The sequence below is a fragment of the Neovison vison genome, chromosome 4 (assembly GCF_020171115.1).
Source record: "Neovison vison isolate M4711 chromosome 4, ASM_NN_V1, whole genome shotgun sequence".
Taxonomy (NCBI): domain Eukaryota; kingdom Metazoa; phylum Chordata; class Mammalia; order Carnivora; family Mustelidae; genus Neogale; species Neogale vison.
In genome coordinates, this window is record NC_058094.1 from 215,993,742 (window position 1) to 216,018,905 (window position 25,164).

The 25,164-nt window shown below is 38.1% G+C and overlaps 1 protein-coding gene across 2 annotated transcripts in view; it reads left to right on the top strand.

Moving 5' to 3' along the window:
• Window positions 1-419: 419 nt before the first annotated feature.
• Window positions 420-25,164, top strand: part of AKR1D1 (aldo-keto reductase family 1 member D1) — a 42,502-nt gene continuing 17,757 nt past the window's right edge. For both annotated transcript variants that reach the window (XM_044244603.1, XM_044244604.1), the window contains exons 1-4: window positions 420-512; window positions 12,132-12,299; window positions 15,538-15,654; window positions 22,869-22,946. In XM_044244603.1, the coding sequence (XP_044100538.1) occupies window positions 420-512; window positions 12,132-12,299; window positions 15,538-15,654; window positions 22,869-22,946 (456 nt within the window). The remainder of the gene's footprint in view (window positions 513-12,131; window positions 12,300-15,537; window positions 15,655-22,868; window positions 22,947-25,164) is intronic.

Genomic DNA, 25,164 nt, shown 5'->3' on the forward strand with positions numbered 1-25,164 from the left:
AAGCCAGCCCTAATGTTGAAGCTTTCAGAAACATGAACCAATAAATGTCCTTTATAATTTAAGAGAATTTGAGATCAGCCAGTTACTTGCCAATGAAAGCATCCTGACTGGTAGAAGCCAGCTAGATTTGTTTCTTTTGGGGGTTTCCCTCTTTATAGAGAAGTAAGCATCCGCTAGCAATGGATTATGTTATTTACATGCTTCTGATAAAGTTCAAAGGACAAGCTCTGGCTTTTCACAACAACCTGGAAAAAAAAACAGGTTGAGAAATACATCTGCTAATCTCTCTTCCCTCCCACTGCTCCTCCCTCTGGCTCTTCTTTCTTAGATTAATAGGGCCCTAGAAGATCTTTTCAAAGAGACTCCTCTAAAGGCATCCAGAATCAGTGCTAAAATTTGAAACCCAGAATCTCTCCAGGATGTACCTCAGCGCTGTAAATCACCGCATTCCTCTAAGTGATGGAAACAGCATTCCGGTCATTGGTCTTGGGACATACTCAGAACCTAAACTGGTAAATTTCTCTCTCTCTCTTATTTTAATGTTTTGAAACTCTCCTAGAACATAATCTTTAACTCATTTTGAGTGGATCTCATTGATTGACTTTTTATAGTGAAAGTTATCTCCAGAGTACTATTTGGCATTAGGAGTACTGAGCCAGAGGTTAAAACTCTATCAGTTTATAATTTAAAATTATCTTTAAGCTTAGAAGATGGGACCTTCCTTCTTCCTTTGATGAAATTTAGCTGAATACGGATTATTAGAATGAACTGAGGCACATGAAGTTTCTGAGTTTACCACTTGTGGGGTTTTTAAAACTTTTATTTGAGAATTTCCAGTTCAATCTAACAAATACTTAATAAAAACCTCCAGGTATGAAGCACTAGGCTATAGAAGCTTCAGATATGAAGGGAGCAGTGTCTGTGCTACCCAGGTATTAGAAATCAAATAGGGGAAGCAGATTCTTGAATAGCTAATTATAGAATGATGAAGATAAGAATAAATGCTATCCTAGAACTACAGACTATTTCTCTGAGAACACTGAATTGTTAAATTTGACCTTCAGGAATGAGTGGGTTGCCGTTTAAACACAGTTTCTACTTGTAAGAAAAATATCTTTCTGCTTTCCTCATTGCAACTCAAATTTAATGCTGATTACCAGAATGAACCATCGTATGTGTAGAAGTGCTACCAGATTTGTGGCATTAGATCAGATTTGTGTGATCACATAGGAATGGCCTCCAGAAAGCTAACCACGAGTTAGAAGGCAGAAAAAGAGAGCTGAGGCAGGGCGTTTGGGGCAAAGGAGAATTACAGAGGCACAACGATAAATGATATGTCCAGCAAAGGCCAAGCCCGCAGTGGCTGGCACAAGGAATTAGTGGTGGAGGCAACGGCAGCTGGCTCTGGAAATGCAGGTTGAGACTAGATCATAAAGGACCTTGAAGGCCATGCCAATGAGCTGGAACTTCACTCTGTATAAAAGGAGGAATTATGTGAGGTTTGGAAAGAAAGGAAAAGCATCATGAGATCAGTACTTTTGAAAGATAATTCTGGGGCAGCATAGAGAATGGAAGACAGAAAAAGAAAAATAAGCCTAGAGTAACCAGTTAGTTAACGAACTCTCATATCACAATCCCACATTCCACTGCAATTGCCCAGTCCCCTTGTTTTTGATAATGCAAAGGAAAACCACTATTGGAACAATTACAAGGATCTAAATCATTGGCCCCTTCCTCTTCTTACTTTGCCCATTATCTGTCTATGATCTCATTCACAACCTTGGCTCCGACCACATCCATGCAGAGACACCTATTTTTTGTTTTTTTTGGTTATATGTCCCCATACAACCGTGGACCGGCTACATCAGAATCCCTTGGGGATTAAAAAAAAAAATACAGATCCTCAGGCTTCACCTCTGTTTTACTGAATCTGGATCTTAAGGGATAGAGACTGTATTTAACAAGCTCTTTGGATAATTCTGTTGGACAGTCAAGTATGTACTCTGTCTTCCTCAGACATCTCTAACTCAAAATGACAGAATTACACTATCCATCTCTCCTTCCCCCAGCCCCTGAAATAATTCTTCTCCTAGAAAATAACATTATCACTCTGAGCCCCCCAAGCCAGAAGCCTGACCATATTCCTACATTCTGCCCTCTTCCGCATGTTTCTCCTTGTCCACATTCTATCCAAATGATTGCTATTCAATTTATCTCAGAAATATGTTTTCAATTCATACCATTCTCTCTAACTCCTTTGTCACTGCCTTTGTTTAGGTTCTTAATTTATCAGTAAGTTATTCTCCCGATTTTCTCCCCTCCAGTTAATGATCCAAACTGGGGCTCTCAGGATCTTTCTCAGACCCAAATCTGATCATGCCACTTCTGTGCTGAATTATTTCAGTGGCTCTCTTTCAATTACAGGGTAGAGACCACATTCCTTACCTTGCACACTGAGCTTTCAAGGTTCAGACAAGATCCATCCGTCCAGCATAATCCACCACCACTTTTCCACCTTTCCCTCTGGGTGTAAAACACACCTGGCTGAGTTCCTGGAACAACTCTCCTGTCTCCATGCTTATGAACATACTGCCTTCTACCTGGAACACCCTTTCTCTTGGCTTTTCACTTAGCCAACTTCTACTAAACCTTCAAGACTCAGCTCAAGGACACCACTCCTTAGAATCCCAACCCTCCAGCCACCACAACTTGTCCCTCTTGTATGTTCACATGGACTCTTTTACTTGACTCTTCTGTAGATCTTATCACACTGGATTGTAATCTTTGTTTCTCTACAATCTGCCCCACAAGACTGTGAAATCCGTTATAAAAGAGATTTCAGTTCTGTATTTCTAAGGTAGTATTTAATAAGTAATGGGTATTCAGCTGATGCTTTCCAATTAATTAGTATATAAAAGGGGATCTCTATGTTTGTGAGCATGTGACGCTAGGAAGATATAAACAGACATGACAGTAATAGCTAACATTTTGAGGACACTTAACATGCACCAGGAACTCCTTTGAGGGCTTCACTTTACATGTATTTTCTAATGTAATCCTCAAGACATTACGAAATATACACCATGTGACCCCATTTACAGATGATAAAGCTGAAGTATATAGAGAGAAAATTGCTCCAAACTTACAGTGCTAGGGAACAGAGTTTGGATTTGAACAGATGTACTTTGGGTCCAGACCCGATATTCTTTTTTTTTTTTTTAAAGATTGATTGATTGATTGATTGACTTGACAGAGAGCGAATGCACAAGCAAGGGATGTGGCAGGCAGAGGGAGAGGGAAAAGCAGACTTGCAGAGGAGCAGGAAGTCCCAAGCAGGGCTCTATCCCTGGACGCTGGCATCATGACCTGAGCTGAACGCAGACGCTCAACTGAATGAGCCATCCAGATCCAGTGTTCTAATCCCTCTCCTCTATTGTCTGTTAAGAATATATCTAATGTCAATGAAACTGCAAATTTCTATAACTTTCTGTGTATTTCTGTTTATGAAAGTACATAGGAATATACATCCTGAAAGTATGTAGAGTGTGTGTGTGTGTGTGTGTGTGTGTATTCTGAAACTCACTTGGTCTCAAAGTGTTGTGCCTAACAATAAGTACTATGAAGTACTTTCTGGGTGTCTAGTAATATTCAATGCTATAGGTTAGAGACATTCAGAATCACATGTTATTTCCCCAAGAGTTATAATTCACTTCAGAAGATAAGACATACACCAGTTAGACAATATGATGTAAGAAGAATACTATGAGAAATGGAGGTCACGCACACACCAACTACATTTGTGATCAGAAATATTACCAACTGTAAAATAATGAATGGAGTTAATGGTCTCACAAAATCAGAAACTCTGATGTAACGAAAAATATACCACATTTATCTGGAAGGTTTGTTGGGCTGCAGAGGGAGATGAGGGGTGGGAAGAATGGATTATCTCACATAAAGCAGATTCATGGCTTTCTATTCCAACCTATGCAAGTGCTAACTTCTTTATCATCTTCCCAGGACCAATGAGGAAGAGGCTAGAACTATCCGTGCCCAAGTCAGCCACCCTGAAATAAAAGTACTCAATTTGATTTAACTTCAGAATCAGTCTTAGTCCTAAAGGCAAAATCTGACGCCAAAATTTAGTTTTCTCTACTTGGCATGCCTGAGAGTCTTTTTAAACCCTCATTCCACAACAAAGCGTAGAAGGCAAATGCCAAGCTGAGGTAACTCTTTACCTGAAATTCATTTGTGTTTTGTGTTTGGGCTCGTGTCAGTCAGTATCTGTCCTGGGATCCTGTTCGCTTCTTCCAGAGAAGTTAGACAGCAGGAGAGTGCTGGGGAAAGATCCAGTCACATCTTCAGGGGATTACTTCAGAATTCAGTTCAGATTTACTTCAGAATTCAATTACTTCAGAATTCAGAATTCAAGGGATTACTTCAGAAAGGGTGAGAGCCCACATGAAAGGCCAAAGTCAGAAAGGCTAACAATGTCTCGTCTGACCTCTGCCCTGGTCAGATTCCACCAGAGCGTGTAGGGACAGGAACTGGAAAAGCAACTTGGAGGAACAGTACCATGAAGCTGTGTGAGGGGCCCCAGCCCAGCTTCTCCTGGCTTTCAAAAAGATTTTTCTTTCTCTGAATATGCCCAAATTTCTTATAAAGGTGTTTCACGCCCGTCGGCTCAGAGAATTTAAGATGGAACCAGCACTTAGTGTCACCAATCACTCTGTGCATTACGCCACCTGGTGATGGCTAATGAAAACTAAAACCGTGCAAATTATCCAGGTGACTCTTTTCCTTTTGAAAGCTTCCCAGAACATTTTCATCCAGGAATGCAATAGTTTATAACAGCTTCCCAACAGATTTCCCTACAGCTCCCTCTGAAAAGGTCTGCCAGGTGACAGTGTCTTATTCCTTTGGATCTTACTCCTTTTTTCAGTTTTGATAGAAATTAACTGTGTTTTTATGAACATCAGCCCATGGAGTTAATAGCCCATATTTATCAAAAACTTCAAGTAATACTCAAGAATGTTACCAGATGTGCAAAGGACACAAGTCCAGGACCACTGGTAAATATTTTTACAGAGAAAGAGACACATAGGACTAAAATATAAGGAAAAGCTGTACTGCTTTAAGAGAGATAAAACTGGTTCAAAGTTAAAGTTAGCAATGAGAGAATCAGTTACAAGGTAGATCAAGTTCTAGGAAGTGGATTGGGGGTCGTAAATGATCCGGTATTCCTTCCTGAGTGGTCCACATTGAGATTTCTGTAGCTGCAAGCAGTTTTCACAGTCTGGAGAGTGAGCCGAAGGCTTTGTATCTGGGGCAAAGGAGAGGTGAAGTCCAAACCTTTCATGAGTACCAAGGGGGAGCTTTAAACATCAATACATTCTGACCCTGAGCTGGAAGGGGATGGGAGGCACAGGCTTAGGACTGTTCTCAGGATTTTGCCATCCTTTAAATATCCCATGCTTTCTCCTCAATGCCCATCGAATCCTCCTCCTCTTCTCAACCCAAAGAACCTCGTTTCGCTTTGTTCTCATACCAGGCATATTTATTATACACTGGGAACCCCATGTTAAAGGAAAAGAATAATGCAATGACACTTGTTATAGCTTGAAAAGGAGAACTTTATTCACAGGCACGTGCTGTCATGATAGGTCTAGGAACCTCTGTGATGGGATTTTGCACGAGGGGGTATAGAAAGGCTGAGCTTCTACTCTGAATACAGTATGGGCAAGTCGGAATTTATAGCCAAGGTCAGTGGATGGAAAATTACTGAGAGAAAACATCAGGGATAAGGGGGGATTCTTGTGAGCCAACTAGACATCACCTGGGCTGGTGGTGGTAGATGAAGAACCTGACTAGACAGGAAGGGGGATCAGATATGGAAGGTGGGGGTTGTTCCAAAACAGACTTATCAGGATTCTTGCTGAAGTTGGATGATGCCAAGGCAAAAAATCTTTGTCTTCTGATGGTGGTTCTATAGCCTCTACCTAAAAAGACCAGGAACCAGGCAGGAAGTTCGATCAAGTGTCCTGGGGAGCTAAGTCTATTTCTCTGTTTTGTCCTGCTTTTCCATTCTAATAGCAGGCATGAGAGCAAGATTAAGCAGAACCAGAGGTCCACCGACCCGTCCAAGGATAGCGACTTTCTCCACTACAGCTGATTGTATGCATAAGCAAGGGTCCAGTGTGGCCTGATTTTCTAACAGTTTTCGGGAAATCTTATAGTTATTAATTTTAAGTAATGGCAGCTCATTTAGAGTTTTGTAAAATGCTCTGTGGGCTAATATTCTGAGGGTCAAGAATTCAGTTGGTGTTTATTTTTACTTTTAATATAGTGTATGTTCTGAGGGTTTTTTTTTTTTTTAATTTTTTCGTCATGTTCTGAGTTCTTTCCAGTATATGTGATCTCCTCACCCTCACACACCTGACACAGAAGCCTTGGCTTTAAAAAATCAAACACCAAGAAATGACCTCTGCATTTTGTTTATATATGTATATATTGCCTTCCTTCTATCTATCTTATCTATCTATAGATATATATGGAATATGGTGTGTATGTATACATACACACACACACACACACACCATTATATATACATATATACCATTCCTCTCCAGAGTTAATTAGTGCTGTACACCAAGCTGCAAAAAAAAAAAATGGTATGGGGAGGGGAGCCATTGGGGGTAACAAAAACATAACAGGGTGTAAAACATAGGTTTATTTTTCAAAAATATTAACCTGCCCAAGTTACAGTGAATTAAAATGAGAAGAGACAGAACACATAGAGATCAGGTGAGAAGGCCTCCATAATAAATCAGGCAAAAAATAACAAAGACTTGAACATGGTTGGTAGCTGTGAGGAAACTAATTTGGCTGGAGCCTTGGAAGGAAGTAACTTGGCTGAAGGCCACACACCCCTGGGAGAAGCTCTCCAAAGCTGGCGACCACTCGGATCTAGGCTGAGAACAGATGGGAGACCCAAGGCCAAAAATGAGGTTTTAGACCAAAGTTCTTCAAATCTAAAGCTTTGAAACTTACTGAGTCACTTATCCTCTTATTTTTGATCTACCTCCTTTTCTTTTTTTAACAGTTAACATTTTGAAAGACAATGGACTTAAGGAGGGACAAATACTTAGATAGCTAATATTTCTTTGCTATAAGATCCAAAATGAGAGTGGAACCAAACCCCAGAAACTCTGGGTGTGTCTTTTTCAACCTGAAAGCCTTCCTCCCTCACGACAGGATTGCTCTTCTAATTTTTATGGTGATAATTTTCTTGCTTTTTTCTAACAGTTACACAACTGTAACATTTCTATACAATTTTTGAACTTTATATGAATAGAAACACTGGGCGTACTTTTTTTCTGCTTCTTTTTCTAAATATAATGTAAAATTCACCCATGTTATTAACTGTGGTTTTGGGGCACCTGGGTGGCTCAGTTGGTTAAGCCACTGCCTTTGGTTCAGGTCATGATCCCAGAGTTCTGGGATCGAGTCCCACATCAGGCTCCCAGCTCCGTGGGGAGTCTGCTTCTCTCTGACCTTCTCCCCTCTTTCACCCTCTCTCTTTCCCAAATAAATAAATAAAATCTTAAAAAAAATCATGGTCTTTGACCATTTTTATTACTCTGTAATTGCTTAATTATAAAAATATGTCAGCATCCATTTTACTGTTTTTTTTAAAAAGATTTTATTTATTTATTTGACAGAGATCATAAGTCGGCAGAGAGGCAGGCAGAGAGAGAGGAGGAAGCAGGCTCCCTGCTGAGCAGAGAGCCTGATATGGGGCTCGATCCTAGGACCCTGAGACCATGACCTGAGCTGAAGGCAGAGGCTTTAACCCACTGAGCCACCCAGGCACCCCCATTTTACTGTTGATGGGCATTTGAATTGCTGCCAGTTTAGGGCTTTGCAGACTCTAGTGCTGCAGATTCCTACACAGGTCTTATTGTACACATGCATGAGTTTCACTAAGATGTACACCTAGGAGTGGGACTGCCATCCCATCAAGTACAGTATTTTCAATTTTAGGAGATGATGTCAATATAAATAATTTCCAAGCTATTCATATAATTTACACTTTTTCCAGCAATGTATGAGAGTACCCCTGCTCCACATGCTCACCAACATTTGGTGTCATTTTAATTTATGCAGTTCTAGCAAGCGTGGAATGGTCTCTTATTGTGGTTTAATTTTCATCTCCTTTACTCTAGATGAAACTGACCAATTTTTCATATTTTTATTAAACATTTTGGTATCTTTTGCAAAGTGTGCCTTCTGTGCATTTTTCTTTATTGGACTTCTCTTATTGATTGTGGATTTGTAAGCGATCTGGTATCAGTCCTTTGTCAGTTATACCTATGTGAAAATACCTCTTTCTATTTGTCTTTTTACACTTTTAATGATGAGTTTCTTGGCTTTAATGGGGTCACATTTATCACTCTTAATGTATCATTAATACTCTCTGTAGCTTAAGAAATCCTTCTTTACCCTGATGTCTTGGGTTGGCTACTCTGGAGAACAGCCTCTAAGAAGGAGACTTGCATGCAGGAGGCTTAGTGGGGAGTAGTCTCAGGAATCAGACCTGCAGGGGAGTAAGAAAAGTCAGTCTGTTTGGTGTAAAGAATTGCACTGTGATCCATTTGCTCATTAGTCCCACAGGGAGCTCTGGAATGGTGCTATAGGGTTGTGCTAAGTTGAGGTGAGAGAGCCTGGCTGTTGTGTCCAATATCATTCATAGAGGGGATCAGATGTGAGTAACCAGCAGCCAACCCTGCTGGCCGCTGAGCAAATGAGCGCCTCTATCCTGTGGTACACCGCGACAGCCACTACGTTTTACCCCTGGTGCCAACTGAACCTACTGGCTTTGTAAGCTGAGTTCACCCCTGGGAAAAGCTCTTCCAGAATTTTGTTGGGTCTGTCTCCTGGAAAAGTTTTTAAAGAGGTAGGTTAGCAGGATGAAGTAGCTCCTGTGACTAAAGCTGCCTTCAATTTGCAACTTCTCTCCCACCGGGCCTACCCATTCTAGATTTCTCTCCTCCTTAACCAACATCTCTTCTGATCTAGGTGGCTTATGAAATATCACAACCTAAATCCTTATCTCTCAAGTTGTCTGAGTCCCTGGTCCAGTTCTCCTTCTCAGATCATGGCTGCTGCTTTTATCAATTAACTTTCAAAAGTGGGAAGAGGTATATCATTGGATGGCCTAAGTGCCCAGTGTTTTCCTCCCTGGCTTATCATGGAACAGTGAAGGAGGCTTATCTCTTCCTGGGATATAGTTATTTACCCCTGCCGGCCAGAATGGCAACACCTTTCCGCACATACTGAACTCCTAAAATAAGGGGCCTGGGTTCCCCCTGGGAACTAAGACTAGAAACTACGATCCACAGAGCCTTAAATCCACAGGTGAGAAGTATTCATTTTCTAAGTGAGTAAAAGGGAGTAATGCTAAGCTGAACCACTTCTACTGTGTTTTCAGACTTGTGTATACTTACTGGGGACACAACACCGTCTAATGGATGTTGACTAGGGTATGCGTTACAGCCTGGAAGATGGCAGTGCATCCTCTCCCCTTTTTTAAGTGGAGGAAGGGTGCTGTTGACCATTTTAGGAAACAGAATTCTTTATTTCACTGATATCATCCTTAATGGTGGGTCAAAATTTTGCATTTAAGATTCTACTATCATATCTTTATTTAAGTCTCCGAATATGGTATTCTATTTGATCTTTCTGAATTTTCCTTACAGTGAATTTTCTTAAAGAATCTATCAGAATGCACATACAGTTCTCTTACGCTACATTTAAGAATTATAAAGAAGCATTTTTCTCACATCCATATTTCCAACTCCTTCCTCCATATTGATTAGAATTAAGTCCAAAATAGTAATTCACCTCATTGCTGCTTCTGCCATCTGAAGGAAAATATTTTTAGCAAGCAAAGACTGTACCAGATATTCAGCTTTTAGAAAAGGCTCTTTCATGGTAGCCGAATAATAGAAGACTCTTACTACTATAACTTGCTTCTGTGCCATGTCTTTATGAAATAAAGCATCATTCGTACGTTACTTCAGACTAATGGTTAATACCATGCTCCTAACTTAATCTTTGTCTTTCTCATCTTCTTTATCCTAAATGCTCTCCCCTATGCCTCTTGTCTTGGGTTGATCTTTGAAAATATAAGCATATATTTTAATATGCATTGTTTTGGGGGGTTTCCCCCTTGTATTAAATCTATTCATGTTCTATACTTACATTTACCAATTTCAGCCACAAAAATTTCAGTGCTATTTCTGAGATTGTATTTACCATTCCACATGAAGTCTTGTTCTTTTAATTAATACTATGTATATACTGATAATGGAAGTATATTTTTATCTTTTCCCTTAAATTTCTGGATTCTACCCCAAGCCTCCTCTTCCAGTATACTTTTGTTGTCACACTTGCTATCGTCCTTAACATCTCATTTTACAGGGTGTTTTGCAGAGCTTTTTGGCCTCAATTTCTATTCAAGCTCTATTAATCATGCTGTCAATTAAAAAAACTGAAGAGGTATTTCTGACATTCCTGAAATGTGTCTCTTTTCCTAGCTATTTGATATTTGTGACTATGAATCTTATTTTCTAATACCATCTGTGTAGCCAATTTGTTCATTTTTCATATCCTCTTATTTTCCTAATAGTGATGACTTTCAACTGAAGTAGGGAAAGAAAATATAATTTATGCTTCCAGTGCTTTTTATTTCCAGCCCAGGACTATAAAGTCACTAGAAATGTAAGAGATTTCTTATCTCACTCAATATCAATAAATCAACTTCTGTGGGCCAGAATTCACAGGTCTGTTGAGATTTGTCAAGCATTTGGTTAGAACACTGAAGATAGAGAAGCAAGCACAAGTAGTTCTCAACATTTGTGAACAAGATCAGAATGATCACCATCTGAATAAGAGATCAATTAAAATCTACAAATAAGATTAACCCTCTCTTCCTTCACACAACCTAAAAGATGATTTAAACATTTTATTTGGCAAGCCTAGATGCTTGTCTTGTTGGAAATATTCACCAAGGCTTCCATTTTTCCTTAAGAAAAAAATGTAAGTAAAATGAGACACATTCATGTTTATTTAAAACATGTTGTCATATTTAGTTATGTCATCATAACTAAAGAACAGTGATTTATATGCAATCTGAAACATGGATAACTTACACTTCCAGTGTCAAGAGTTTTTCAGGTTTTTTTGGTTCTATCAATGACCGGGAGAGAGTATATTCATATGTTTCATGCAGGTTAATAAAATGAACAAACATTTGGCTACCAAATTTAATAAAAATATATCTTGAAAATCTAACATGCCCCCCAACACTCTTCTTTCTCAGTTAATTGAGGAATAATTGATATACAGTAAACTGTACTTATTTAAAGTATTCATTTTGATGAGTTTGACTCATATGTACACCCATAAAGCCATCACTATAATCAAGATGGTGAACATATCCATCACTGTAAAAGTTTCCTTGTGTTCTTTTATAATCCTTCCCTGCCACCCATGCCTGTACCCCCGTCCCCCACCCCAGGTAATCATTGATCCACATCTGCACTATACAGTAGTTTCCATTTTCTGGCATTTTATATAAATGGAATCATAATGTTTTTATTTTTCATCTGGCTTCTTTTACTTAGTATAATTTTCCTTATATTCACCCATGTGGCTATAGCAGTACTTCATTTCTTTTTACTACTGAATGATATTCCATCCTGTGGATGTATCTCTGTTTATCCAAAACTTTGATTTTGGATAATGAACTTCAATGAACTTCAATGAACTTGTGCCTTCCTATAACATAGATGTCATGAAATCTCTTGTCAGTGGTAAAACTGATCAAGTTTCATTTCTGAGGCCACAAAGCTAGGGCAGACTTGGTATGGGAGGAGTCCTCCACTGAAGGTGGGAAGGAAATTCCCTGTGAGGTCAGTGTCCTCAACCTCCAGACACCATCTTCCAATCACAACATGTAATTGGGAATTTGTCCTTTGTTGTAAAACATTGTCTATGTGCAGAGCATCCTGATGAAGAATGATTAAAGGAAAGGTCCTTTTCTCTTCTTCCCCACCTTGCTTTTTCAGACCCCTAAGGGGACCTGTGCAAAGTCAGTGAAGACTGCCATTGATGTAGGGTACCGGCACATTGATGGGGCCTACATCTACCAGAATGAGCACGAAGTGGGCGAGGCCATCAGGGAGAAGATAAAAGAAGGAAAGGTGCGGAGAGAGGATATTTTCTACTGTGGAAAGGTAAGATCTTCCCTTCATCCTCCAATTCTTTATATTAATAATGGGTCTTGTATCACTTTTCTCTGTAAAAGAATGTTGGGCTCACCAAGAATAGTGAGTTCTCAACTCCCAAATTCCTCATTTGTGCCTAGAATTCAGGGACTGATTAATTAACTTGTTGAAGGTTAGGGCAAAACTCCTTCTTCATACATGGGCATTGAATTAAGACAATATGGTAAGAGCCAGATCTACAAAGCAGAAGAACTGGGGAGTCGAGGCGGGGGTGGGGGGGGTTGGTGGTGGTTCATATTACATAAGCATTTGCCAAAGCTTTCTTTAAAAGGGCAGCCTTCTTTTATTTTTTTTTTTTCCTATGCCTATTCGGGTTTTTTTTGTTTTTGTTTTTGTTTTTATTGAGCTACAATTCACATACCACAAAGTTCACCAGTTTAATCAATGGCTTTTCATGTACTCACAAAGTTGTATAACCATCACTACTACCTAATTCCAGAATGTTTTCATCACTCCAAAAAAGAGCCCCATACCCACCAGTAGTCACTCCCCATTTTTCCTTCTCCCCCTGCAGTCACTGGCAACCACTGATCTGCTTTCTGTCTTTATAGTTTTCCTATTTTGGACAACTCATACAAATCAAACATATGATACGTGGCCTTTTGCATCTAGCTTCTTTCACTTAGTGTAGCATTTTCTAGGTTCATTCATGTTATAGCATGTATGAGAATTTCATTTCTTTTTTTATGGCCAAATAATACTCTATTGTATGGATATATGACATTTCATTTATATCATTACTTTTGAGCATTTGAAATTTCCAATGTTAGAAATCACTATCCACTGAAGAGCAATCAGAAAGATAAAGCATCAAGATAAAGCCTGTGGAAATACAGGTTGCATATTTCCAAGCAGCTTTGCAGAAATTAAGCTGTACAACTTTGGAGAACATGTAATACAACTCTCCTGAGTGTTCTAAAAGAGAACAAGATACCGCTTCTGACTTCATCCACTCCCCAGACACCCCCTCCTCCTAGCTCCCTACTCAGGCTCTTTGCCAAGATCCCTAGGAGTTTGTGGTGCCCCAAGTCTCCAGCCACTTACAGATCATCATTCCAAGGGGCCACATATAGCCACTGTCCCAAAATATCAGCCTGAAGCTTTTTACTTTATCATAGCTTTATAATTTTGATTCCTTAAGATTTTATTATTACGGTCTCTCCTTAGAGTAAATACCAAAGATTAACCTGGTGCTCCCAAATGTTTCTGATGAAAAATTTCTTGAACTCAGATCCTGAGAACTTAGACCAAAGAAGCCTGCCCAAAGTGAGGAATATTTTTGAAGATTTATGTCTTATTCAAAATTTTTTTCAGACTTTTACATCCCTCCCCATGATATATTCTTATTTGTTTCATTTTGTTTCAGTGTAAAAATTAGGTTTTTAAGTTACCACTGAGAAAAATAAACCAAAAAACTTTTCTTATCTCCCCTGGTAAACAGTTAATGTTATTGCAGTAACTATCATATTGGAAAAATCGAACCAAATTATGTCATCTATTTCATAAAGTTGCTAAGAGTTAATATTTTCAAAGCACTTAAACATAGTACCTGGCACAGAGCTAGGACTATTTGTGTTTGTTGAATAAAAATAACATATATAAGAAAGAGTTTTCAGCTCAATGGGATGGCAGCAATAACATACCAAATGGGCCCACAGTAATAACAAAAACACATTTTTCCACTACTCCTTCTACATTGTTTTTGCTTCTTTATACATTTAAGGCAAGAAAAAAATTATTGTCCAACATAAAGGAAAATCAAATTTTACCAATTTTGCTTGCCCTTACTTGTGACAAAAAGGGTACAGAAATTTCATTTTTTTCCCCAAAAAACACTTTGAACATATTTGATGCTCCAAGAAAATGTATAAACTTATCCCAAGGTTCTGAGGCTCCCTCAGTGCCCTATGCTTTTTAGACCCTGAGGGGATACACCCTCCAGTTTGACAATCTAAGCCTTAATCTTTCATTATCTAATATTTTAGAGACTGAGTAATTTCTTTTTCTTTATTTCTTTCTTTTGTTAAGCTAAGTTTCTTTTATTTTTTCCAGCTTCATTGAGGTGTAATTGACATATAACATTTTGTAAACTTAAGGGGTATACCATGTTGATCTGATACACTTCTGTATTTCGCAAAATGATTTACACCATTGTGTTAGCTAACACCTCCATCATATCACATAATTACCATTTCCTTTTTGAGGTGAGGACACTTAAGAACTCTTAGCACCTTTCAAATATATGATATAGTAGTGTTAACTATAATCACTATGCTTTATATTAGATTTTATTTTATATTTATATATCTCATATATAAATTAGAAAGTGTTTAATATAATTAATTGAATTATATAAAATACATATTATATAAAATATATTTATTATATAAAACTAAATTAATAATATTTATTTAGTTATTTATATTGGATCCCTAAAATTTGTTTGCCTTGTCATTGAAAGTTTGTATGGATTGATCAACATCTCCCCATTTTCATCTGACAGGATAGCTGTCAAATTATTGACCTTTATTGGAGAGGCCCAGGCTGGGTCCTTCACACCACTATTTTAGTGATATTATTAGTTTAGCCAGAGAGTCAGTAATTTCATAGTATGAACTGGCAGAATTTCCCTGGGGTCTGAGTAGGACCAAATGAGAACAAAGGAGCAGAAAAAGGATATCTAAACGTTTGCAATAACTTAAAGTTTCACCAGCTTCTGCACCACCTGTCCCAAGGTGAAGGATCCGGTGAAGTCACTCACACAACCATATTTCTTGTTCCACTAAAGCACATCTTTTATCACAGTGTCATGAAAATAAAGCACTAAAACCAACCCTCTAGTGAGATCCATGTTCCCTAGCTACACAATGAGGAAAAGCAAAAGTAATGAAGGTCAATTCAGAAGTTAGCAGAGAGCAGGGCAAGACTTTGTCCCTGAACTAGGTACTCTGTGCTTCAGGTGGATTTTCAAGTCTCTGGTACTGTGTTTGGATAAAGTATATTCCAGGTGTCAAAAGTTGTATGAACTCATCCTATACCCAGATGACACTGCAGCATAAAGATATTTTTGTAAAATGAAAAGAGTGAATAATGTATAGGAGTGCTTTAATAAGAATAAAGGGCTGCATGGTTGTTTTAAAAAAAAAAGTGTAGATGTTAGTTAACTATCATCTTTTTATTCTTTCAGCTGTGGGCTACAAAGCATGACCCAGAGATGGTCCGCCCAACTCTGGAGAAGACACTTAATGTCCTCCAGCTAGATTATGTGGATCTTTACATCATTGAAATACCCATGGCTTTCAAGGTAAGTGCAGATGCCTAAAGGCTAGGTCTCTGCTCGCTGGCAACCATTAGCCAGCAGCTGTGTCTGTGATGCTATGAAACCAGTTTATTACTTATCACCATAGAGTGTTAGGGTGTTCTGTTACTATAAATCAGATAGTACTGACCAACCCCAACAAATGCCTACAAACATTATGTGTAACAGACTCAGTCGGAACCCTAGTTTCTTGATTCATAATCCAATGAACTTGCTAATATATCTGCCCTTTACAACTATAGTTTAAACCCTCTCCATCAAACCAACATGTAGTCTCCTGACTGCCCTCTATATTTTAGCTAGCTAGCATTCAGACACACCCTTCTTCTTGTTCACACAGTCATGAAAATGTCCCTGCAGAACATAATGCAAGATAATATATACACCTGAAAACCTGCTCGCCTCCCACTCCCTCCAAAAGGACATAGCTCAAAGAATAGTCAGGTTTTTGGAGCCAGATCCAAGGACAGATTATATATGTGATATCTATTCTTCTAGTTCAAATTCACTCCTCCTTTGAACTTTCTCAGTCTATGGGCTTGTTAATTTAACCACCCACAACACACCTGTATGTGCCCTGCTAAAGAGCTGTCACTGCATTAAAATTTCATTGAGGGCAGGAGAGATTGAAAAACAAAATTGGCCACTTGTCCACAGGATAAATCAGATCCTGCTGCTAGTCAGGAAGAACAAAGACTCTGCCAGTACAGTGGCCAGAATTCCTTTATGTAGCCAACCTGGTTGCCCCTGTTTTATTCTCTGGAAACATTTCCTTCTCGGCTATCTTCTGTGGTCACATCCAACATGGACTTCGGGAAACATTGCCCTTTTGCATCCTACTTCATGTACATATAGGTTTGGGGACTTCATGATGGCCTTGGTAATCATAGGCTTTCATAGTTAAGTTCAGATTTCATGGACAAAGAAATATCCCTTAAAATGTAATATGCTTTCAGTAAATTCACATTCAGTCAAGTCCATGAATGAGTAGTTAAAACTAGAAATCTAATAGGGTCACATTTCCTGTATCTAAATTGTGGCCTATGGTTTCTGTCTCTTAGTCAAGAACTCCTTATTCTACTCACCTGCCCCATCTTCAGCTTACCGACCTCCATCTAACATGAAATAATATAAAACAGTCACAGCTAATGTATTCCTTGCACCCAGTCTGTATCTCATTGCATGGTGCACCTTTGTCCAGTAGGACATCTGTGGCCGGAGATCTTGTCTTCAGACATAATCAGAATTCTCCCAAAGTCCATTATTTCCCTCTAGGATTCCTACCTTCCTGCTTTGGCTGTCACTAACTATCTCCTGAAGGCTCAGATCTGAACCTCTGTCATCTTGGATGACATCCAGAAGTACAGAGTATGCATTTTAGAAAAATAACATCTTACCTCTCATTTTACAAGCCTAGTAGCAACAAACACATCTTTCTTCAAGACCTACCTGAAGACTGCAAAAATGATCAACAAATTCTAACACCCCGTGGTTTTCTACTAAGTCCCCTAAAGCTCCAGTCTTAGTAGACCCATTTGTTTGCATCTCAGGACAGAACAAAGCAACAATTTAACAGATTCTATGCTATTACAGAGCAGGGATTACCAGCAACTTGAGATGGGATTCTTCTCATGGTCCACAAGCCCATGTTGACCTAACCAATTTCCCATTTGGGGCCCCTACTTGCCATAGCCCAGCATCTTTGTATTAGTTAGAACTTGTTATAAATGGCAGAAATCCAGCTCAAATTGGTGTTAGCTAAAAAAGGAGCTAAGAATTCCAAGGGGTATCTAATTCAGGCGCAGCTGGATCCTGAAGTTCAAACTATGTATTCACCCCTTCATCTCTGTTTTGGTTGGCTTCATTCTCAAAAATCCTTCTCTATATGATGGCAAAGTGGCCATTGACATGCCAAACCTACATTGTCAGCACAATGTGAGAATTCAGAGAAAGAGAGACCACACAGTAAACCTCATGGAGAAATACCGGCTAGCCTTCATTTGATCGTGTACCTATTACTGACTAATCTTTGCTAAAGGCCAAATGAGTGACTGACTGACATCTATGACCAAGAATGAGAGCTGGGTCAGCCCACCCAAACAACATGGAAAGAGCTCCTCCAGAGGGGACAGAGTAGGTATGATAGAAAACAAAATAACAGATATCTACTGTAGTTAATTAGAGGCCACTTAACATAGCGGTAAGGAGCATGAGCTCCAGAGGCAGGCTGCCTAGTTTGAATCCCAGCTGTGTCATCTACAGGCCAGATGACTTGGTCAGGATATTACCTCATCATTTTTCACAATACCTAAACACCAGGCAGTAGAAAAAGTATGGGCTTTGGAATCATGCAGAAGGGGGAATGAATTTCAGCTTTATTATTTACTAGCAACAGTCACTTTGATCTTTCTTTCTTTCTTCCTTTCTTTTTGTTCTTTCTGAAGTTCAATTTCTTTATCAGTAAAATGGAGACAATAGCAACTACCTTGACAAGTGTGAGGAGTCATTAAATTATATATGTGACATTGCTGGCACAATGTCCAACATTTTATAGATAATAAATGAAAGATGATATTCTGAAATGTTCACATGGAAGGGAACGTTATTAATAAGATATCCCAATAACCTAATTTCACAGAAGAGAAAGTTGAGGCCCCAAACAAGGAAGTAACTCACTCAAGTTTAAAGTTCATTAGAATGGGGCCAGATGGTGGGTTCCCTGATGCCAACCCCATTCTTGTTCTCCTACATGACACTGCCTTCTGCCTTGTCTTTCCAAACCTAGCAATCCCAATACTCTGTGGACTATAGTGATTTTTTTAAATTTCAGGTTCTTGGAACTTGTAACTTTAGCCCTTATCCTCACATAGCTAACTTCACTCATGTTCAAATGGTAGATTTCTAAGCTAAGTCTTTAAGATTTGGAAAGAGCCTATATCTAAAAGTGAGAAAATGAAATTTACTTCTCTGTGGTTGACCAGTGATTTGCAAAATCTTTTTGGGAAAGGTAAACAGAGAATTTCCACTGCTATTCTTAGATGGGATCAAGGCTCAAGGATACAGAGAGACAATAAAACTTTTAACAGTAAGAAATTACACAGTATAATGACATTACTTCTCACATGAACCTATAATTCTTATAATGGAGAAATCAATCTTTGTAGCCAAAATATCACATGCTTTTTGAATCTCATCATATTTTTAACAAGAAACCTTTCTTGCTAAAATATTTTTGCACTTTAATATTTTTTAAATGTCAAGTTAACAAGCAGATACAATTTTAGAACAACAAAATTTTAAAAATCACAATAGCACATTTTTAAGGATTTTTTTTAAAGATTTATTTGAGAGAGAGAGCATGAGTTGTGGAGGGGGAGCAGAGGGAAGAGGGGAGAGAATCTTAAGCAGACTCCATGTGGAGCTGGACAAGGGGCTCAAACCCAGGACCCTGTGATCATGACCCGAGCTGAAATCAAGAGTCTGACATTTGATCAACTCAGCCACACAGGTACCCCATGATAAGACGTTTTTAAAAGAAAGAAGTTACTGCTGAGTAGAATGAGAGTCAGTAGCATGGATTTTTATAGAGCTGGATTATTCTTCTAGCAATCAAGGAGCAGGCATAGAGGACAAGGACAATGGGTTTATCAGGATGAATGGATTGGTAAAGTAGACACAGATGAAGGGAGGCATCATAGAAATATTTAACATGGGTGCAGTCTTCATAAGGACTTAATTAAATCTGGAGAAGTAAAAATTATTTAACAGAGTTCATAATAGAGGCATAAAAAAAGCCATTTTAGAACAGAAGTAAAACTAGGAAATGCAAAAGGCAAGAAATATGAAGAAAGACTGGAATGAAAAATGTGGGTCATAAGTGTTGAGAAGTTCAAAGAGCTTAATAATCAGAGATAGAAAGGGTAATTAACATGAGTGGTTATGGGGCATTGAGGAGAAATGAGCCTTTTTCCTGTTCTCAGTGAGACAGAGGAATTGAGAAATTATTTTCACTAAAGAGAATAATGGAGAAAATGTTATCACCAGGGGGGAAATTTCATTCAGGTGAGATGACAGAAGGAAAATTTTTAAAAAATTTTAAGAGTATAACCTGGAAGCTTTTAATCTCTCCTTCTATTTTCAATGATAGCCTAGCTGGATATAGTATTCTTGGCTGCATGTTTTTCTCGTTTAGTGCTCTGAAAATATCATGCCAGCTCTTTCTGGCCTGCCAGGTCTCTGTGGATAAGTCAGCTGCCAATCTAATATTTTTACCATTGTATGTTACAGACTTCTTTTCCCGGGCTGCTTTCAGGATTTTCTCTTTGTCACTAAGACTTGTAAATTTTACTATTAGGTAATGGGGTGTGGGCCTATTCTTATTGATTTTGAGGGGCGTTCTCTGAACCTCCTGAATTTTGATGCTCGTTCCCTTTGCCATATTGGGGAAATTCTCCCCAATAATTCTCTCCAGTATACCTTCTGCTCCCCTCTCTCTTTCTTCTTCTTCTGGAATCCCAATTATTCTAATGTTGTTTCATCTTATGGTGTCACTTAGCTCTCGAATTCTCCCCTCGTGGTCCAGTAGCTGTTTGTCCCTCTTTTGCTCAGCTTCTTTATTCTCTGTCATTTGGTCTTCTATATCGCTAATTCTTTCTTCTGCCTCATTTATCCTAGCAGTGAGAGCCTCCATTTTTGATTGCACCTCATTAATAGCTTTTTTGATTTCAACTTGGTTAGATTTTAGTTCTTTTATTTCTCCAGATAGGGCTTTTATATCTCCCGAGAGGGTTTCTCTAATATCTTCCATGCCTTTTTCGAGCCCGGCTAGAACCTTGAGAATTGTCATTCTGAATTCTAGATCTGACATATTACCAATGTCTGTATTGATTAGGTCCCTAGCCTTTGGTACTGCCTCTTGTTCTTTTTTTTGTGGTGAATTTTTCCGCCTTGTCATTTTGTCCAGATAGGAGTATATGAAGGAGCAAGTAAAATACTAAAAGGGTGGCAACAACCCCAGGAAAATATGCTTTAACCAAATCAGAAGAGATCCCAAATCGTGAGCGGGGAGAAAGGGGATAAAAAGAGGTTCAAAAAAAAAAGAAAGAAAAAAAAAAAAAAAGGAATTAAAAAAAAGAAAACGAATAAAGAAAAGTATGAAAAAGAAAAAATATATATATTAGATAAACTAGTTTAAAATGTTAAAAATGAAAAGGGTAACAGTTAAAAAAAATTTTAAAAATTTAAAAAATTTTTTTAAAAATTTTTAAAAAATTTTAAGAATATAATTGATTTTGTCCAGTTGCTTGATTTTCAACAAAAAATTTCTATTATCAAGGTCTACAGACTTCCATCCTGCCATCCAATTCTAAGACACTTTGTCCCCATATTATCTGATCTCTTTCAATACAGGTGACTATTCCCTTTTTCTTTAAATATTTTCAGCTCATGGTTCTATGATAGCACCATCTCAGAATGCTTTGACAGATTCTTCCCTGTCAACCTCCAAATGTCATTATGCCAGTACTCTATTCTTAATATTGCCTTACTGGGCCACACCTTCTCTAAAGGTGATCAGTCAAATGGATTGAACACCACTTTATATGCTGAGGACTTACAAATTTGTCTACAGTCAAGACTTCTCTCTCAGCCTCTCTCAGATTTCTCTGTTTAATTGCCTCCTCAAATACCCAGTGAATGTCTAATTGCCATTTCAGTCTCAAAATATCCAAAACAAAACTCTTTTTTTTTTTTTTTAAGATTTTATTTATTTGTCAGAGAGAGAAAGGGAGAGCAAGCGAGCACAGACAGAATGGCAGGCAGAGGCAGTGGGAGAAGCAGGCTCCCGCCGAGCAAGGAGCCCGATATGGGACTCGATCCCAGGATGCTGGGATCATGACCTGAGCCGAAGGCAGCTGCTTAACCAACTGAGCCACCCAGGCGTACCCAAAACAAAACTCTTGATGGCTAGCTTAAACTCAGGGAATGATCACCACCAGCCAAGCAAGGAACCTAGAAATCATCTTTTATTTCTCTCTATCCTGTTTCCAAGCCCATAAGAGAAGGGTCCCATTTTTAGATAAGTGAAAAAGGAAAAAATCTGAAAATCAATGGTCAGTCTTAGTTGAAAAAGGATTACCCAAAAACTAGGTTTGATACCGAGATACTTTGTGAAGTAGAAAACAGATGCTAAACTCCTAGAGGGCCCAGAAAGGAAAAGAAGAGAATCATTGGGCAGATTCATCAGAACTAAGAAGTAATGGGCTGAGTTTTCGCTTATATGTAGGAAGCATTCCACTCATTAGCTACACTTTTCTTAGCTGAAGAACTTCCTCTCACCCTTCACGATGATCTTTGGTTTCTTATCAGAGTAAGAAATTTGCTGTTCTCAAATTTGGCAAGGGTTAGTGTTAGGTCAAAATACTGAGCATAAAAGTCTTAATTCTCAACTTTTACTCCTTGTTTTATGAGTAATTTTGTTGTTAACTGTTAGAGTGGCTGGTGGTGAGTGTGGCAAAGAATTCCACGAAGAGTAGAGCAAAGCAATAAACAGGACAGAGTTTATTCACTCTCCAAGGGAGGAAAGGGACCAGACATCCAGAGAAATGTTGGCCCCCAAGTTTCTGTCAGGCTGGGCCTTTTAAGGGACTTCAAAGGATCTGAGAGGGTTATAGCTGTACCCATTGCCAGGAGTGGGGGCTGGGGGGGTTGGTGGTAAGGGGAAGGGGTTGACTCGGCCAGGTAGAGCAGGAGGCAACAGGTTTTTCAAGGGGCTCTGTCCAAGGCTCATCTGGGATGTGGGCTGTGATCAGGCTAGAGAATATATTTTGTAGTTGGAGTCCACTTTCCAAAAATGTAGGGCACCATGATCTAGATAAACAGGGCAAAGTACTGACACCTGTGAGTTTTGTCTGTAAGTGTGGCTGGGGTCATTGTGGGGGCGTGGGAATTGAACGGATTTCTTTCATTATGAGAGAACGTCATGGTTTAAGAACAATAATAATCTGTCAATAAATAAAGGAAAATGAATGCCTGGGTGAGAGAATGAGACTAATGTGTCATATTTATTATATATAAATATAAAAATAAGTAAAATTGAATTGCTTTCTCAGGGCCAGGCTATATGGTATAATGACAACTCAAATTCCCTAATTTTAATTCCCAGATATAAATAAAATAAATTATACTCGTTTTTTTTGTAGCCAGGAGATGAACCCTATCCTAAAGATGAGAATGGCAAATGGTTATATCACAAGTCAAATCTATGTGCCACTTGGGAGGTAAGTTTAAATGGGTCTCTTTTCTTGAAGACTACATTTTTAAACTGTGATCTGACTATTCCTATTCAATAAAGGGAGAAATGCAGCCTTTACTCCTAATGGATAGTAGTAGTCAGAACAGGTATTTTTAACTATAAGCAAAGATGTGTAAAATTCCCACTTCTTTGCACTGAAAAATTCTTGGTTTTGTTTTGATGGAAAAGAAAAGTGCCAAAGAAGAGAGAAGTGTAGAAAGAAAAAGAAAGTAGAGGAAGTAAGTTCTAATGTAACTATAAATAAAAAATGTATAAATGGGATAAATTCACAAATTTTTGAAGTTTCTCAAATTGAATTTACAAAAATCAATAATATGTTTAAAAGAAACAAACTTAAAATGATTCATGAAAAACTGAAAAAAAACTCTGGTTCCAATACTGAGCAAACTCCTTCCCCAGGATCATCAGAGTAGGAAAACTAGGGGAGAGTAATGAGAAAACCTGCATTGATTCATGATTGGGGTGGGAGATACAGATATTTTGAACTGGTTTGTTTATGAGGTAATATGACAGCTTTTACCTAGAGTAGAAGGCAACCCAATAAGCTGTAAGAGGATAACATAGGAGAGGACCTTAGAGTTCTTTTTGCTGCTTCTTCTCTTCTGCTATAGCTTGGAGCAAATATTGTCTGCTCCACCCATGCAGAAACTTAAGACTCATGTTCAGATGTCTTCAGGAATCAAATCAGAGTAGTACTAAAAACCTGCAATTGTGAGAGGCTGAGAAAAACCTAAGTTACTATCTGACCTCTGGTAATTTTTTCCCTCCTTCTCCCATTCCAAACTCCAGAGGCTGGGAAATTACACTCTAACAAGTACCTCTTTCTAATGGACTTCCACCCTATAGATAATAGCTGAATTGTGGAATTGTTTTGAAGGGTGAGGAGGCATTGACTGCATTTTCTGGTGCCTGGGACTCTCCATCCAACAGACCATAAACTCATTCTTAACCTCACTGTAGATGACTAGGTTTGGAGTGTGGTGTTCCCTTCCAGGTGACAGACTGATAGCGTAGCTGGTATCCCCAGGAAAAAACATGTGTTCACAGCCTCAAATTACAAGGCATTTATTTTACAAAGAAACTTCATATTTTAATTAGACATCTGAACATAAACAGAACAGAGAACCAACAACTTTTAACTTTTTAAGCCAATTAATATATTCAAGGAGATAAGATATTAGCAATATGAAACAAGAACAAGAATACATCTTTTTAAAAAAACAAGCAAAAATAATAATTAGAAAAATGTAAAACAATGTAATCAATGGGATAAAAATAGAATAGATACAGACAAAGAAAAAAATATCAGATTGAAGATCAGTATGAGGAACACCCAATATGAAGAAGGAAAGGAGAGGAAAATTTTTTAAATATGAAGGAAAGCTAAGAGATGTGAAGGATAAAATTGGAATTTCTAGTATTCATATAATAGGAGTCTCAGGAAAAAAAGGAAAGAAAAAAGAAAAAAAGGTAATATTTGGGGGGACAAAAGAGATAAAGGGCATGGATTGCCAAAGGAAAGGAAAAAAGAAAACCCTTACCTAGACACATTACAGTGAAATTTCAGAATATCAAACATACAGAGAAAATGTTAAAACTTCCTGAGTATAACAAACAAGCCAGTAAGGAAAAAAATTTGAAGAAACAAAAACAAATCAAGGAGAAAACAGGAAAAGAAGAGAAAAGAGAAAATGAATAGATGGGAAAAATAAAAAACAAAGAGCGAGATGGGAGATTTAAACTCATTTATATTAATAATCACAATATATATAAATAGTCTAAACAACTCAGTTAAAAGGCAGAGATTATCAGAATAGATAAAAAGCAAAACCCTGCTACATAGATTAAAAAAAATCCATTTTAAATAAAAAGATACACACAAATAGGTTAGAAGTAAAAGCTTAAGGGAAAAAGTAAAAGTATAAAAAAGATACACTATGCTGACAGTAATCAAAAGATAGCTGGAGTAACTATTTTAATATCAGCAAAGACTTCAGAGCAAAATGTATTACCAAGCTTGGATAAAGAAGTTTGTTTTATAATAATGAAGAGATTAATCCTAAACATCTTTGTACTTAATAACTGAACTCCAAAATATATGATGCTTAAATGAAGAGAATTAAAAAGAGAAAGAGAATAGTCTGTAATAATAGTCAAAGATTTTAAAACCTCTATCTCAATAA